This window comes from Myodes glareolus, chromosome 6 (assembly GCF_982192425.1).
Source record: "Myodes glareolus chromosome 6, mMyoGla1.1, whole genome shotgun sequence".
NCBI lineage: Eukaryota > Metazoa > Chordata > Mammalia > Rodentia > Cricetidae > Myodes > Myodes glareolus.
The window spans coordinates 69,509,735-69,523,878 of NC_142031.1; the positions used below are offsets into that span (position 1 = coordinate 69,509,735).

At 43.4% G+C, this 14,144-nt stretch overlaps 1 protein-coding gene across 1 annotated transcript in view; it reads left to right on the top strand.

Annotated features, from left to right (window-relative positions):
* The window catches only part of Herc3 (HECT and RLD domain containing E3 ubiquitin protein ligase 3), a 101,748-nt gene that overhangs the window by 22,705 nt on the left and 64,899 nt on the right, over positions 1-14,144 (top strand). The window contains exons 3-8 of the mRNA XM_048439637.3: positions 8,024-8,183; positions 9,036-9,112; positions 9,820-10,041; positions 10,934-11,025; positions 12,243-12,373; positions 13,540-13,700. Coding sequence (XP_048295594.2) covers positions 8,024-8,183; positions 9,036-9,112; positions 9,820-10,041; positions 10,934-11,025; positions 12,243-12,373; positions 13,540-13,700 — 843 coding nt within the window. The remainder of the gene's footprint in view (positions 1-8,023; positions 8,184-9,035; positions 9,113-9,819; positions 10,042-10,933; positions 11,026-12,242; positions 12,374-13,539; positions 13,701-14,144) is intronic.

The window sequence follows — 14,144 nt, forward strand, 5'->3', positions numbered from 1 at the left end:
TGATTGTCAAGAGGTAAAAAGGAAATCTGTTTCAATATGATTTAGTTAGCTAGTGTTGGTTCAGACTTCTAGAGCCTGACACCAGACATTTATTTTAGCTATCTTTGTGTACAGTACAATTTTGGAAAGATTTCCTGATGACAGTTCAGTCAACAAAGCTTAAGACATGTTTGTTTACATTGAAACTCTGTAGAAAGTACACACAGCTTCTTCCAGAAAGATGTGTTCTGTTTGGCTTACAAACAGTGCTCAGAATAAGGATCTACGGAGAATGGCTAAAATAAACATAGTTCCTGTAGGAGTCAGGATTGGCCTGGACATAAGAGAACAGTTGTTTGGGTTGTAGTTATAAAGTACACTTATCATGTGTGTACTTATCAAGGATGGACTGAGAAGCAATACCCAAGATGCAAGGCAGGAAAGTCTGGGATAAACAAGCATAATATTCAAGGGAATTTGGGTGAAACCTGGTCTTACAGATAGCAAAAGATTACCAGTTTTATTAAACTACATTAATTCCCAGCATTCTAGGTAGGAGACAGGTAAACATCTCTTTCCTTTGAAGAGGTGAGCCTGTGTATGTAATTTTTCCTGGTTTCCCTAGTGTAGGGGTCCAGCCTTTTTCAGGCCAGAGACTGGGAATGATAAGCCGAGTTGGGCAGAAAAACATACAGAATTCTTTTTTGAGAGATTAAAAACTTCTTTTTAATTTTCTTATCCTACTCCTTTCTTGTTTGTTCTGTTCTTCTACCCTAATGTGCCCCTTCCTCTGCTTCCCCGAAGACTTCCTTCTACATCTCTCCTTCTGTATCTTCACTGGTGTGTGTGTGTTTTCCTTCTCTCTTCTCTTGACTTTTCCCTTACAGCTTATATACTCCAGCAGAATCTGTCAAGCAATAGAAAAGTTACAGTGTGGCTACATTTTGTTTTTTTAAGTGGGTGATTACAATGAATACAAGTATATTTGTCAGATCCCTTACATGGTTAACCGTTTGAGTGAAAAGAAGACTTCTCGTACATCAGGAGCCTTTCTGTCATACCTGGTAGTTTTTGTAATTGCCAGAAAGATGGGTTGCTAGTTTCACTTTTCATATTTTAGGGTCCTCTCCGCTTATCTTAAATAACTGTCCAATTCTTTGTTTTCTACCTACATGAAGTCAGTTGTTTAAAGCTTTGTTTCGGCTGTGGGATTCCGTGCATCATAGCTGAAACACATTTCCCAGTATCAAAAAGTGCTTGCACTAACTGGATTGTTTTCCTTAATCATTAGCCTCAACCATAGTGCATAAGGCTCCCCGAGAGAACCCTGTAAGTCCTAGCTGTGTGATACTTCCATGTTCTTACTTTTTCTCCTCTGCAGCCCCTACCTTATCAGGGGTGAGGACAACACTTTACACAGTACAGCTTAAGGGGAAATCATCTTCATAATAATCCCCAGATGAAAATGTTCAGTAGAGCGGGATATTTCCAGGAGTTGATTATACTACCTTAAGGCAGTGGGGACCCCCCCCCCCCGCAATTCACACCATGCCAGATACCAGAGAAAAATAGCAACAGCGAGCATGTAAAGGCACAGACATGTCTGGAGCCGAAGCCCTTGGGGCCTTGCCTATCCGAGATTCACCCCTCAGTGCCTGGCGTTCTAGTGGGCCAATCTCTTGAAGTCACTTGCCCCTGCTGCTCCTGACATGGCCATCGGCACTTTAGTGCTCGTCAGTGTGCGCCAGGGCCTCTTACCCTCTCCAGTGAATGAGAGATTATCAAAATTGCCGAGCTACAGAATCACTCCGGCAATACAAAGCTTCGGAATTGAGTGGTGTATTTACTCACTGAAGTTAGCGAACATGGACAGTGTGTTGACCGAAGGCTGGCCTGTCTTAGACCTGCTTCACTATGGGCCAGCTTACTCTGCTATGTTTAGGACTTTATTGTGAAGCACATGGTGACTGCCTTAGATAATCTTTTTTCAATTAATTTATTTTTATTTTATGTACATTGGTGTTTTGCCTGCAGGTATGTCTATATGAGGGCATCAGATCCCCTGGAACAGGAGTTACAGACAGCTGTGAGCCGCCATGTGGGTGCTGGGAATGAACCCAGGTCCTCGGGAAGTGCAGCCATTGCTCTTAAACGCTGAGCCATCTCTCCAAGCCCCTTAGACAGTCTTTACAGGTGTAAATTTCATCCCCACCTAGTCTATAAACTTCCAAATTGTAGGACTGGACTAAATTTGTTGTGCTCCAACAAAATCGAGTGAGACCCTTGATCCAGTTACTCAGGAAAGATCTGCTCAGTGACTTTTCCTCCCCCAGCAGCTACCACCTGCTACAGGCTTCCCACTCCATGCTGGGATGTTTAACTGGCTTGATCTTACGCCTGTAACTACAGTGTGCAGTATTCACGCAGTGTGCAGAGCTAAGCATCCTCTGGCTCTCACATTCTTTCCACCCTCTCCTCCGGGATGCTCCCAGCCTTAGAGGTGTTGGGGGGCACACTTCATAGAGATGCTGAGCACTCGCAGTCTGTGATCCGCAGCATGTTCTGCAGTTAGGAGTCTCTGCATTAACCATTACCCTCTGCAATGAGAAGCTTCTCTGACCAAGGTAAAAGCTGCCAGATATACGGACATAACTTAAATATTTAGATGGCAGTTTGACAACATGAAGGCAAACCAGCATCTGTAGATTCTGCCCTAGGGCCTATGACTTGCCTAACCACGTGTTTTGACCTTCTGTGGAACAGGCATCAGATCTGATCTAGAGTGTGGTTGTTGAACAGGCATGCCACTATTGTGCCAGTGGGCACATCTTGCCTGGTAGGTTGATATTGTAGGATGAAGGGTTCAGTGTTAACTCAGACCGTTGATGCTTTTTCTTCCCGAACACCCTGCACAGTGTTTATGTCCCCTCTCCAACTGCACCCTTCCGCTGTTGGCCTTTTTCTCTGTCCCCCGTATCTTCCTGATCCCCTTCATTTTCTCTGGTGTCCACTGTTCTGCTCTATTTCTGTCTAATCAACGTGCATAGCTTCCATATTTACATGAGAGTCTACAAAGTATGCTTTGTGCTTAATTTATTCACCTAACATAGTTTCTTCCAAACTCATCCATATTTCCCCATACTACAGAATTCCATCCTTTTATGGAATTTTATTTACTATGCATAAATTCTAAATTTATGTTATTCACTTATCCATCGTTGGATGCTTAGTTTGATCCATACCTGTTGTTGTATATCTCTGGATGTATCATCCTGTTTTCTCCTGGCCTGGTAGGCTTCTGCCTAGAAATCTGTCACTCTAATTCTGTTATATATGGCTTGAAAATTGTTCTTGCTTTTTTTATAAGTTTCTGTTTGTCTTTGACTTTTGGCTAAGGTAAATCTAATTGGAATTGTGATGCACTATCGTTCCTGAGTATTGGCAAGTTTTAGTTATATGTGTGTGTGTGTGTGTGTGTGTGCGCGCGCACACACACACACGCATGTGTGCATGCATTTGATTATATATTAATATATGTATATGTGCACACATATGTATATGTAATGTTTGTGTGTGTGTGTGTGTGTGTATCTCCCGTGGCTTTCTCCATTTCTTTGTCTTCCTGTGGGATTGCAACAATTTATTCCTTTAAGGCTGTTCTGTTAGCTCTGCTTCTTCCTTGTCTGTCAGTTTTCCTTTTGAGACAGCCTCCAGCTATCCCTGAACCCTCAACCCTTTGCAGCTCCCTTTTAGTACTGACGTCATAGGCAAGTATACCATGCTTAAATGTGGTATTGCTATTCACTTTTTTATTTCCTTCCTTTCTAGGTGAGTCAGTTCTTTGACTTCTTTTTACATTCTTTTGCTTGATCTAGTCTGCTGCTCTGGCTCTCAGTTATGTTATTTTATTCCAGTTGTTGGATTGTTGGTTGTTCTGAGTACACTCATGTCAACCATGTGTGTGGGTTCACTAGTGACCTAGGCTGTGGATGTTCGTAGTAGTGATGGTGTGTTACAGTTCTGCTGGGGGTGGACTTCCTTGCCTGCAAGCCTGGCTTTAAGGCAGGCATTGACATCTACCCACTTGCTGCGGGTCAGTTTTTATGATGTGCGGCTCTGTCTGTGTCCTGGGAGTCAGTTTGAATTTCAGCCTTCCTTGTCAGCCTTAGGCAGGTGCTGCAGCCACTCATAGAGCTGTGGTGGGATGAGAGAAGAGATTCGGGATCTGGAGTATGCTGAGACAGCTTGCCTGTATTTCAGCAGAATAAACAGAGAAAGCGTCCAGGCCAGAGGAAGGTCAGAAGTGTAACCCTCAGTGGCTGCCCCTTGGTAATCCACATCCTCTGTCTAGGCCTTACTACCAAACACTGCACTAACCCTGTGGCAACCTCATCATTAGGGTCCACCTGTTCAGACCTGTGAGCCTCTGAGCACAGTTTATACTGAAACTCTAACAAGTATCAGTAGGGAAGCTTATGATGAAAACTCCAGCAGAGGGAGTGGTTGTCGGAGCTCTGGGAGGAGGGGAATGAGCCCATGGGTCACTGTGTGTGGATCCCAACTTGTGGAATGTTCACAAACCCAAAGTGCAGCCTGCAAGCATTGCCCCTCAGGTGTAGGTCCTAGCACCCCATAGGGTTGAGCTGTCCCATCATAGGACACTCGAGGTGCTGGAGACTGGGCCCAGCTAGCTGGCTGAAAGCTTGTGGCCTGCCCCATCAAGTCTTGAAGAACAAGACAGCGCAGGGTAACCATGGCTTTCTGGCCACAGGACATAGCCTGTGGTTGCTACATGAACACCACAAAGGCAAAATGAGGACTCGCAGTGACACACAGACCCTGCGCAGAACGGTTGGTGCATGGCCAAAACAGTCACCTGATTGACCTCCTTAGAGGAAACCTGTCCTCTTTTTAGCTAGCCTCTCCTTTTTATGGTGCCATTAAAATCTATTCTTCTGTAAGACTGTTTTGATATTGCTTAGATCAATTATTTTAAATATTTACATGCAAATTCTACTTTTGTGCATTTTCATTTTTTTTGTCCTTTGTTTTCCTCTTCCATGTCCCTTTGTCACATCTAATTCTCTGTTTTGCTACTTATTTTCTTGAGACAGGTTTTCACCACAGGACCAAGTCTGGCCTCAGCCTCCAGAGTGCTGTGACTCTAGGCATGAACCTCCATACCTAGCTTTATTTAATATTTGCTTTTAAATTCTCACTCCTTTTTTCTTTTGATTTTATTATTCTTCAATTAGATACTTTTCTGTTCTTTTTTTTCTCCTCATGTTTCCTGCTTTTAATTTTTTCTTTATTTTTATTGTTTGCTTTATTTTTCTTGGATCTGCTCTAAGTCTTTTCTGTTCTTTGCTTCCTCTTCCGATTACATTTTGCTCTTATTTTTAATGTCTTTTAGTATTGTCCTCTAGTATTGTTTTTATCTTTTCATATTCCCAGTCTAAGTAGTATCTTCTTCCTTCACATAGTATTGTCTTGATCTCTTTCCCATGTTACCAGAGTTGTAATTGGGTCCCTTCTGCAGTTAAGTTCCTACTCTGGGAGTAGTGCTGGGATCATGCCTGGCACATTGAAGACACCAGCTGAGAGTTTAATTATTGAAGGACAGTTGTGAGAAACTGCACCTCAAACCTGCTACAGTGTAGTTCTTTCTGAATTGTGGCAAATAACCCAAGTGACAGAATCTGGGAGTTCAGAAGTTTAAACTAGGAACTTGGCTCCAGATGCATAAATCTCAGTTTAGAAACCCAAGAAATATGGGGATGAGGGTCCAAGGCAACATGAGTCCTCCAAAAGTTCAAAATGCCGTAGCAGTCGAATCCAAGGATAGTGAAGTGGATGATGTACAAAGAATTGAAATGGTTGATGATGAGAATGCTCAGATATACAAGAAAAGTGTGAAGAAGCAACAGGACAGACTCAAAGCAAATGCAAGTGAATGGCTGAATGAAAACTAGGAGGAGGATGTGAGATATAACAGTGGTTGGGGGTTGACTGGAGAGATGACTCAGGGTGAAGAGCACTTACTGCTATTCCAGAGAACCTGGTTAGATTCCCAGCACCCATGTGATGGTTGACAGCCTTCTTAACTCCTGTTCCTAGGGAGCTTTTGCCCTCTTCTGGCCACTATGGGTACTGTACACACACAGTGCACAGACACTTACAGGCAAAACACCCATACACATGAGATTAAAAAAGATTTAAGAGTGATGAAGGGGCTGGAGATATAGTTCAGGACTTGATGAAGTCCTGGAGTCATCAGCACAGGGCCCTTGGTTGAGGCTGTGGCGTTGTATAAGCCAGGTGGGATAAGGCACAGCTGCCATCCAAGCACTCAGGGGGGAGAGGTAGGAGGATCAGAAGTTCAGGGTCATCCTTGGGCATCTAGGAAGTTCAAGGTCAGGACTAGAGACACTGTCACCATTTTTTTTTAAAGTGATAAACAATTCAAAATAACTAAAACTCTTAGAAAAAACATCAAATTGAAGAATTGGAAATGAGAAGTTCAGTCAAATAAAAAGCTCAATTGAAAGTCTGACCAACCCACTAAATCAAGTGGAGGCGGGACATCAGGGGACAGCAACAGCAGAGGACCAATGAAGGATGTCCCGAACTTATAAGACCTCTGAAATACCACTAAAAGATCAGGTTTGTGAGCCATGGGCCTACAAGGAGAAGATGCACAATTTAAAGGCACAGAAAACATTCTGTAAAATTATGGGATAAAAATTCCCAATTCTTGGAAAAGAAATAGACATTTAAGGGAGACTTTTAGAACTTCAAAAAGACCATTAAAGAATGTCTGTGTATTGGTGTAGTAAAGCATCAGTGATATAGACTACCACCATAAACAGCTGTTGGAAACTGCGGGAGGAAGGTTACAGGTCACATATACAGGCAGGTCACATATACAGGCATCCTCAGGAGGGCATGGAATGGTCTCCTTCAGGTCCTGGAAGAAAATAACTGCCAGCATCCATTACTGTATGCAGCAAAGCTGCCCCTCGGAACTGAAGGGAGAATAAAGACCTCTCATAATAATCATGAGTTAAAAGAATTCATAGTCATTAAGTCTGAGCCACAGACGGTAGAGACGATAAACACAGGCATACCCATATGGGATTTGGAGGTAAAAACAAGACTCGATTGTTTTCTGGCTGTAGCAAACTCACCTTGTTGGTAAAGATAAGCCCAGCATGAAAGGGATAAGGTGGGGGAAAAAAGATTACAAGTCAACAGAGTCTAAAAGCAAGCAGTTATACTGGATTTTCTGGTAATGTAGATTCCAGTCCATTGTTAGAAAAGATAATGAAGGTTTCTTAAGGTTGATGAAGGTGATCATCCATCAAGGTGACCCACGTTTTATAAACATGTTCCCTGAACATTGGAGACCACATTTCTAAAACAAAAACTACTGAGCATAAAGGCTCAGATGAACCCCAATACAGTAATAGAGAGTAATTACCCCACCTTAACTAGGTCACCTAGATTATACCCACAAGTCATAAGTGAAACATTTTGGGGTTAAACAACATAACACTGCAGATTAAGAGGGCTTAAATCACATCTACAACTTCGGAATATACATTTTTCTCAGCAATTCATGGGACTTTCTCTAAAATGGGTCTTATATTAGACACAAAGCAAGTCTGCATAAATAGAAAATTAAAGCACCCTTTATCACATCATAATAAAGTAAAATTAGAAATCAGCAGTAGAAATTATAAAAATATATGAAGTTGGAGCTTAAATGAAGCATTTGGGTGGCCAACTGCTCATTGAAGAGACTGAAAAAAAAACCGTCCTAGAATCAAATAAAATGAAAATGGCGCACACAACTGTGCTATATAGTGAGAGTGGCCGGAGAGAGAAGTTTATAGCTGTGAAGGCCTGAAGTGGTCAGCAGTGACTCCGTAACCTGTGAGGGGAGAGGAAGAAGTGTGACTAGGGAAGCCGAGTGGGAAAGAGTGACACGAAGAGTCAGGGCAACAGAGAGTCCTTTGAACATCTCTGTTTTGATCTCTTTCAGAACAAATTGGGGCGCTGGCCGATCAGCATATCATACATGTGGCATGTGGAGAGGCTCACAGTCTGGCTCTTAGTGACCGTGGCCAGCTGTTTTCCTGGGGTGCAGGAAGTGATGGGCAACTGGGACTCATGACTACTGAGGATTCCGTGACTGTGCCCAGGTGAGAATGTCACTCAAAAGGTTCTTGATTTTGTACTGTTTTCTTCATGTTGTTGCTATTTCCTTTATGCTGTTGATGTGCCTAGAAACAATGCTCACGGTACACAAACAAACAAATAAACCTGTTGATGTGCCTAGAAACAGTGCTCACGGTACACAAACGAACAAATAAACCAATTCTTTTTAGAAATGTCTGTCTTGAATTATAAACATGTAAGCTGGTCCAGAACTGACTTTGTTCTGGACTAGCTCCTAGCAATTGACAAATGTATTGACAAAAAAGGGTGTCCCTCATATTTCTCATACTTATTTACCTCAAAATGATGATGATCAGGAAGTTTTAAAATCCCCCCCCCCCCGCCTTTTCTTTTTTGGAAACAGGGTCTCATTTAATCCAGGTTAGCCTTGAACCCACCATGTAGCAGAGGCTGACCTTTTATTTCTGGTCCCCTTATCTGTACTTCCCAAATGTAGGTTCCTGGGTACTGTCAGCCACAGTCTGCTCATTATCATTTATGAAGATAGTAAATACTTTGGAGATCCTAAAAATTTGTGTGCCATAATAATTCCTTTCTAAAGTAGGGATGGTGCATAGCGTTATTTTAGAAATGGGTCCAAGTGTGGGAGATTTTTGTTTGTTTGAACTGTAACTTCTTAAGAGTGATAATGAGAACTGTAATAGAATTTTATCAGACGACATTACATGATTAGTTAGACGGGATTACATGCTTAATTTTGTAAAGGTCTTTAACACAAGATGATTTTTTAAAAATGAATATGCTTAGTTGCTAATGCTTCCGGTAATTGTGTTTCTGTGTGGATGCACACATAAGAAAATCCTTTTCTGTTTTAGGTTAATACAGAAGCTGAACCAGCAGACCATATTACAAGTTTCCTGTGGCAACTGGCACTGCTTGGCTCTGGCAGCTGGTAATTTATATACATATATGCTAATGCTATGTTAATTTAAAAACCACTTCTCTTCTGCAGCCCTGTGTTATCTAACTTGCAAGCTTTAACTGAACAGTGGCATTTGTCGAGTCGCTTTTGTGCAGCTCAGCTTCCTCGGTGATGTGGATGGTGTACGGCGCATTATTGCTGGTTCAGCTCTGACGGAAAAGAGACGCAAGGGCCAGGATGCTGCCCAGGTGTTTTTAAGACAATAGAAGCTTTCGTGGACTTGGTTGTTAAAAGGCTACAATCCATTCTCAAGCTTCATTGTACTGTCAGGATTCTAGGAAAATGTAAAATGAGGAGTCAGGGAAGTGTGGGGGGTGCAAGGGTGCACTTTTCCTGCTGCATGGACCAGAGCAGTCCTGGGTCAGAGGTGCAGATCACGTCCGTGTGGTCAGAGCTAAGTTAACCAGCCTGCTCAGACCTGGATTCTCTTAAACCTTCAGCGTTTTCTTTAGATAGTGTTGATAGCCTTTGAAGGGCACTAAAGCTTGAGCTTGCTTTTCTGTTGTCAGATACAAATTTAGGCTTTGGGACTCTTAAACCACGCAGTGCCTCTTCATTTTCTCTTTGGTGGGTTTGGTGTTCAGAGGGCAGCTCATGACTAGTGGAATGGCTAGCTTATCTTTGTGTCTGGAGCCTGTATCATTTTGTTTCTAACATAGGTTATCCTGTCGTTTCAGATGGCCAGTTTTTCACCTGGGGAAAGAACAGCCATGGACAGCTGGGCCTGGGGAAGGAGTTCCCCTCTCAAACCAGCCCACAGAGGGTGAGGTCTTTGGAAGGGATCCCACTGGCTCAGGTGGCTGCAGGAGGGGCTCACAGCTTTGCCCTGTCTCTGTCAGGAGCTGTTTTTGGCTGGGGAATGAACAATGCAGGGCAGCTGGGGCTCAGTGATGAGAAAGGTAAGGGACATCTCTGGACGCCGTCTTCAGTTCACAGACACATCAATGTGCTTAACAAAGGCTTCTTGTGGACTGACTGTGTGCGGGCCTGGTGCTAGGTGCAGAGGGAGCCACAGTGAGCAAGAGCGGACATCTGTGGCTTAGTGGAGACCACATTCTAGGGGGTGGATGCTAATAACAAGTCTGCCAATGTCTAGTGTGTCACATGACTTTAGAATAATCTCCCCGTTCATCACAAGTCTGCCAGGAAGGAGCTTTCTGATAAGGGCGTATTTGAGCAGAACTCTACAGGAGACCAGGTAGGAAGTGGGACATGGCGAGGAGTATTCCCATCAAAGGGAACAGGCACCGCCATGAAGATGCGTGGAGGGGCAGCAGAGATGGAGGGCAAGGATGCTCTGGAGGCCCTGCTACCAAGGACCCCAATGGGCACAGCAAGGAATTTGGCTTTCTTCCTCAGTGAGGTGGAGAAGAAAGGAAGGGTTTTGAGAAGAGGCGTGGTTTAGTTTGAGTAGCTATGGGGGCTCAACGGGGAAGAGATGTGTTTGGAGGGAGAAGCAGTGGTCATGTTTTTGTAGTGCCTGAAGATGTTGCTTCTGTCCTAGAATGTGCAGTTAGAAACTGGAAGGAAGTTAGGCTGGAAGGAACAGGTCATACGCATGGGGTACGGGAAGGAGATGTGAATTGAAGCAGACAGTAGAGTATAGGTAATTATGACTAACGGTTTGATGTATTAAACTTAAGTTTTGCTAGACTTTTCAGGTAAAGTTGGAGGCAGAGAGCCGAATGTGTGAGTCAGGAAGTGAGAGGATGTAGGGTTCATACTGATACTTGGATCTTCCTTATTTAAAAGGCCAGCGGTAGTGACATGCTCGCGCTTAATTTATTTTAGATCGAGAGTCTCCGTGCCATGTGAAGCTTTTACGAACACAGAAAGTCGTCTATATTAGTTGTGGAGAGGAGCACACAGCAGTTCTCACGAAGGTGAGGCCTTCGGGGGCGTGGCTGTGGAGGAGGGTGAGATGGGCAGTCTCACGTGGTGGCGGATTGTGGTGCTTCGATTGGGCCATTCTCTTTCGCTTTGTTTTGATTGTCCTGGGAGGAACAGAAAGAAGACTTCTTTTTAAACATATGCCAATGCTTTCCTCTTGGATAACTTCATAGATTCTCTGGGTGACATTTTAAAATAGCTCAATATAAATAACTTAAAAGTATGGTATATATATACATATGCAAAACAGCACCCATCCTTTGTTCTTTTAAATAATGCATTTTAATATTTAAGAAATAGTAATTTAGTTGCTATTTTAAAATTATTAGGTGGTGTCTGTTGCTTCTAAAAGTCAATTTTACATGTTAGAAAGAATGAAAATTCTTCCTTCCATTTCTTTCCTTTTTGTGTGTGTGTGTGTGTGTGTGGTTTTGAGACAAGGTCTCATGTTATTAGGCTGCTGTTTATCCTGTCGTACAGCGTGTGTTAGTATGGTTTTGAACTCCTGTACTTCCTATCTTCACCTCCTCAGCACTAGGTGTGAGCCACCACGCCTAGCTTGAAAATGTCTTTTCATATTGAGGACTTGCTGTTATGTATTACTTAGCATTTATTCAACCACACATTTAAAATATTTATTATAGAGCTCATGGAAACTCAGTTTCTTTCATGCGAGTGAACCTGGAGAATCCACTCATCTCACTGTGTTAGCTTTGAACCTGATGCCTCCTAACACATTATTGCACTTAACAAATGGTTTTGCACGAGTCTTTTGCTTGTGTATGTGTGTCATGTACATGCCTGATGCTCGTGAAGTCCAGAACAGACCGTTGGATCACCTGGAACTAGAGTTACCTCTGGGTGAGAGGTTCGGGCCCTAAGTGCTGGGAACAGAACACACGCAGGTCCTCTGAAACAGCGGCAAGTGCTATTCCTAACAGACTGAGCAAACTCTCCAGCCCTATATCACTGCACGTTAACTTGTCTTTAAAATCCCCAAACGGCGCCCAGTCATTTCAGCAGTGTGGATTTTGTTCCCTATGGCTGAGGGCTTACATTCCTTTATTCTTTTTCTACTTCATAAATGTTCTGAAGAAATGCTGGTGGCCTAGTATCAGGTGAGTGCAGCGCCCTATACCGACGGGTAAGACGGAACTTATGTGCAGGTTTTAGAGGACAGCCCTCAGTGCTGACCCTTGTTCCTTGTTAGAGTGGAGGCGTGTTTACCTTCGGGGCTGGTTCCTGTGGACAGCTTGGACATGACTCCATGAACGATGAAGTTAACCCACGAAGAGTGCTGGAGTTGATGGGCAGTGAAGTGACTCAGATTGCTTGTGGCAGGTGAGCGCCCCGAGACTCACAAGTGGGTCTGGCGGTGGGAAAGCCTGTGGGCTCACTGAACCTCTGTCGTGTTAAGAAATCTCTTTTCATTTGTATTCTTTCTTTCTTTTATAAGATAGTACTGGTCTGTGTACCATGTGCTGTCCTCAAACCCTCAAACTCATCAGTATGGAACGGAGGCTTCCTCCTGCTCTCACCTACCAAGTGAAGGGATTATTGGCGTGTGTGCCACAGTTCACAGTGTTGTTTAAGGAAATCTCAACTTCATGATCACCTGTGTAGGGAGAGTCAGACTGTGGGAGGCATGGGAAGGAAGGGTTTTAGGTACGCAGACCAGGAGGAGGGCACAGGGCCTCATGGAATGGAGGGTGAGTAGCCGAATGCGCAGAGGGAATTCGACGGTTCCTTGCTGTAAGCGCTCTGCTTTTCTCCCGTCCCAAAGGGAGGATGTGGCAGGTGGTTCGTCTCTTTCTGCGTGCTGCCTTCCTCACCAAGATCAGTAGGCACATTTGTGACTTCTGCCACGCTCATCAGTGCTGTCATCTACTGTTCAGTTACACGTCTGCCCTGCCATTACCAAGATACAAATTTGGATCCCCACCAAGTACATTAAAAAGCCAGATTTGCAGTGTGCATCTGTAACCCCAGTGCTGTGAGAGGCTGAGACAGGCATATTCCCTAAGCGCACTGGCATGCCAGCCTGGTTCACCAAGAGACTCTTAAAAGGAGGTTCAGTGAGAGACTATCTTTAAAAATAAGGAGAAAATTATTCCTGATCTACACACCTTCATGCACATGCACAGACTCACCCATTAGCAAGTGTAACACACACACACACACACACACACACACACACACACACACACACACCCCAAAGAGAACCATAAAATCAAATTATACAAACCTTCTCATAATGTCATAAGCAAGTTTATGCTTTAGTGTTGGACTAGTTACATAGCTGCTCTGGGTCTTAGCCATAGGTTAGCCGGGCCTGGTTAAATATCAGAGGTTAAAAGTCTGTTGTTAAAACAAAACAAAAGAACATGGAGAGACTCCCCATGAATCAGTAGGAATTGCTGTGATCTTATGTGGAAGTTAAAGAATCAGATTGAGTGTACATCCTTATCAGTAGAAAGTATGCTAATGAGTTAATTCTTTTCCTGCAGACAGCACACCCTAGCCTTTGTGCCTTCTTCTGGACTCATCTATGCATTTGGCTGTGGAGCTAGAGGTCAGCTAGGGACTGGACACACATGTAATGTTAAGTGCCCCTCTCCAGTGAAGGGGTATTGGGCTGCCCACAGTGGTCAGCTTTCGGCTAGAGCTGGTAAGAATGATTTTCATTGCAGCAGTTAATTATGTTTTTAAGAGTCATAACTATTATTTTAATATGTATTTGTTATTTACTTCAACTATTTTGAAAGCGATAAGCATGAGATGGTTTTTGTGTGTGTTTGGATATTTATTAACAAATCATTTGTGCACTTGCTCTGCATGAAGCTCTGAACAACCATGGGGCTTGCGAGTGTATATCTTATTTTTTGTCAGCGGCGCAGATTACTCTTAAAGTCTTAATTGATTGCTTAATGAATTCCATTACCATGTTAAGCACTAAATAGCAAGGGCTGTCATCCTCTTGTCAGAAGTGAAGGGATGATCCCTCAAGGACAAAAAAAAAAATTCTAGAGGCAGGATTTGAACCCAGATCTGCCTCACTCAGAAGCCTGTGGGTGCTTGTGCTTTGTTTCTGGTGTCTGATGAGAATGGGATG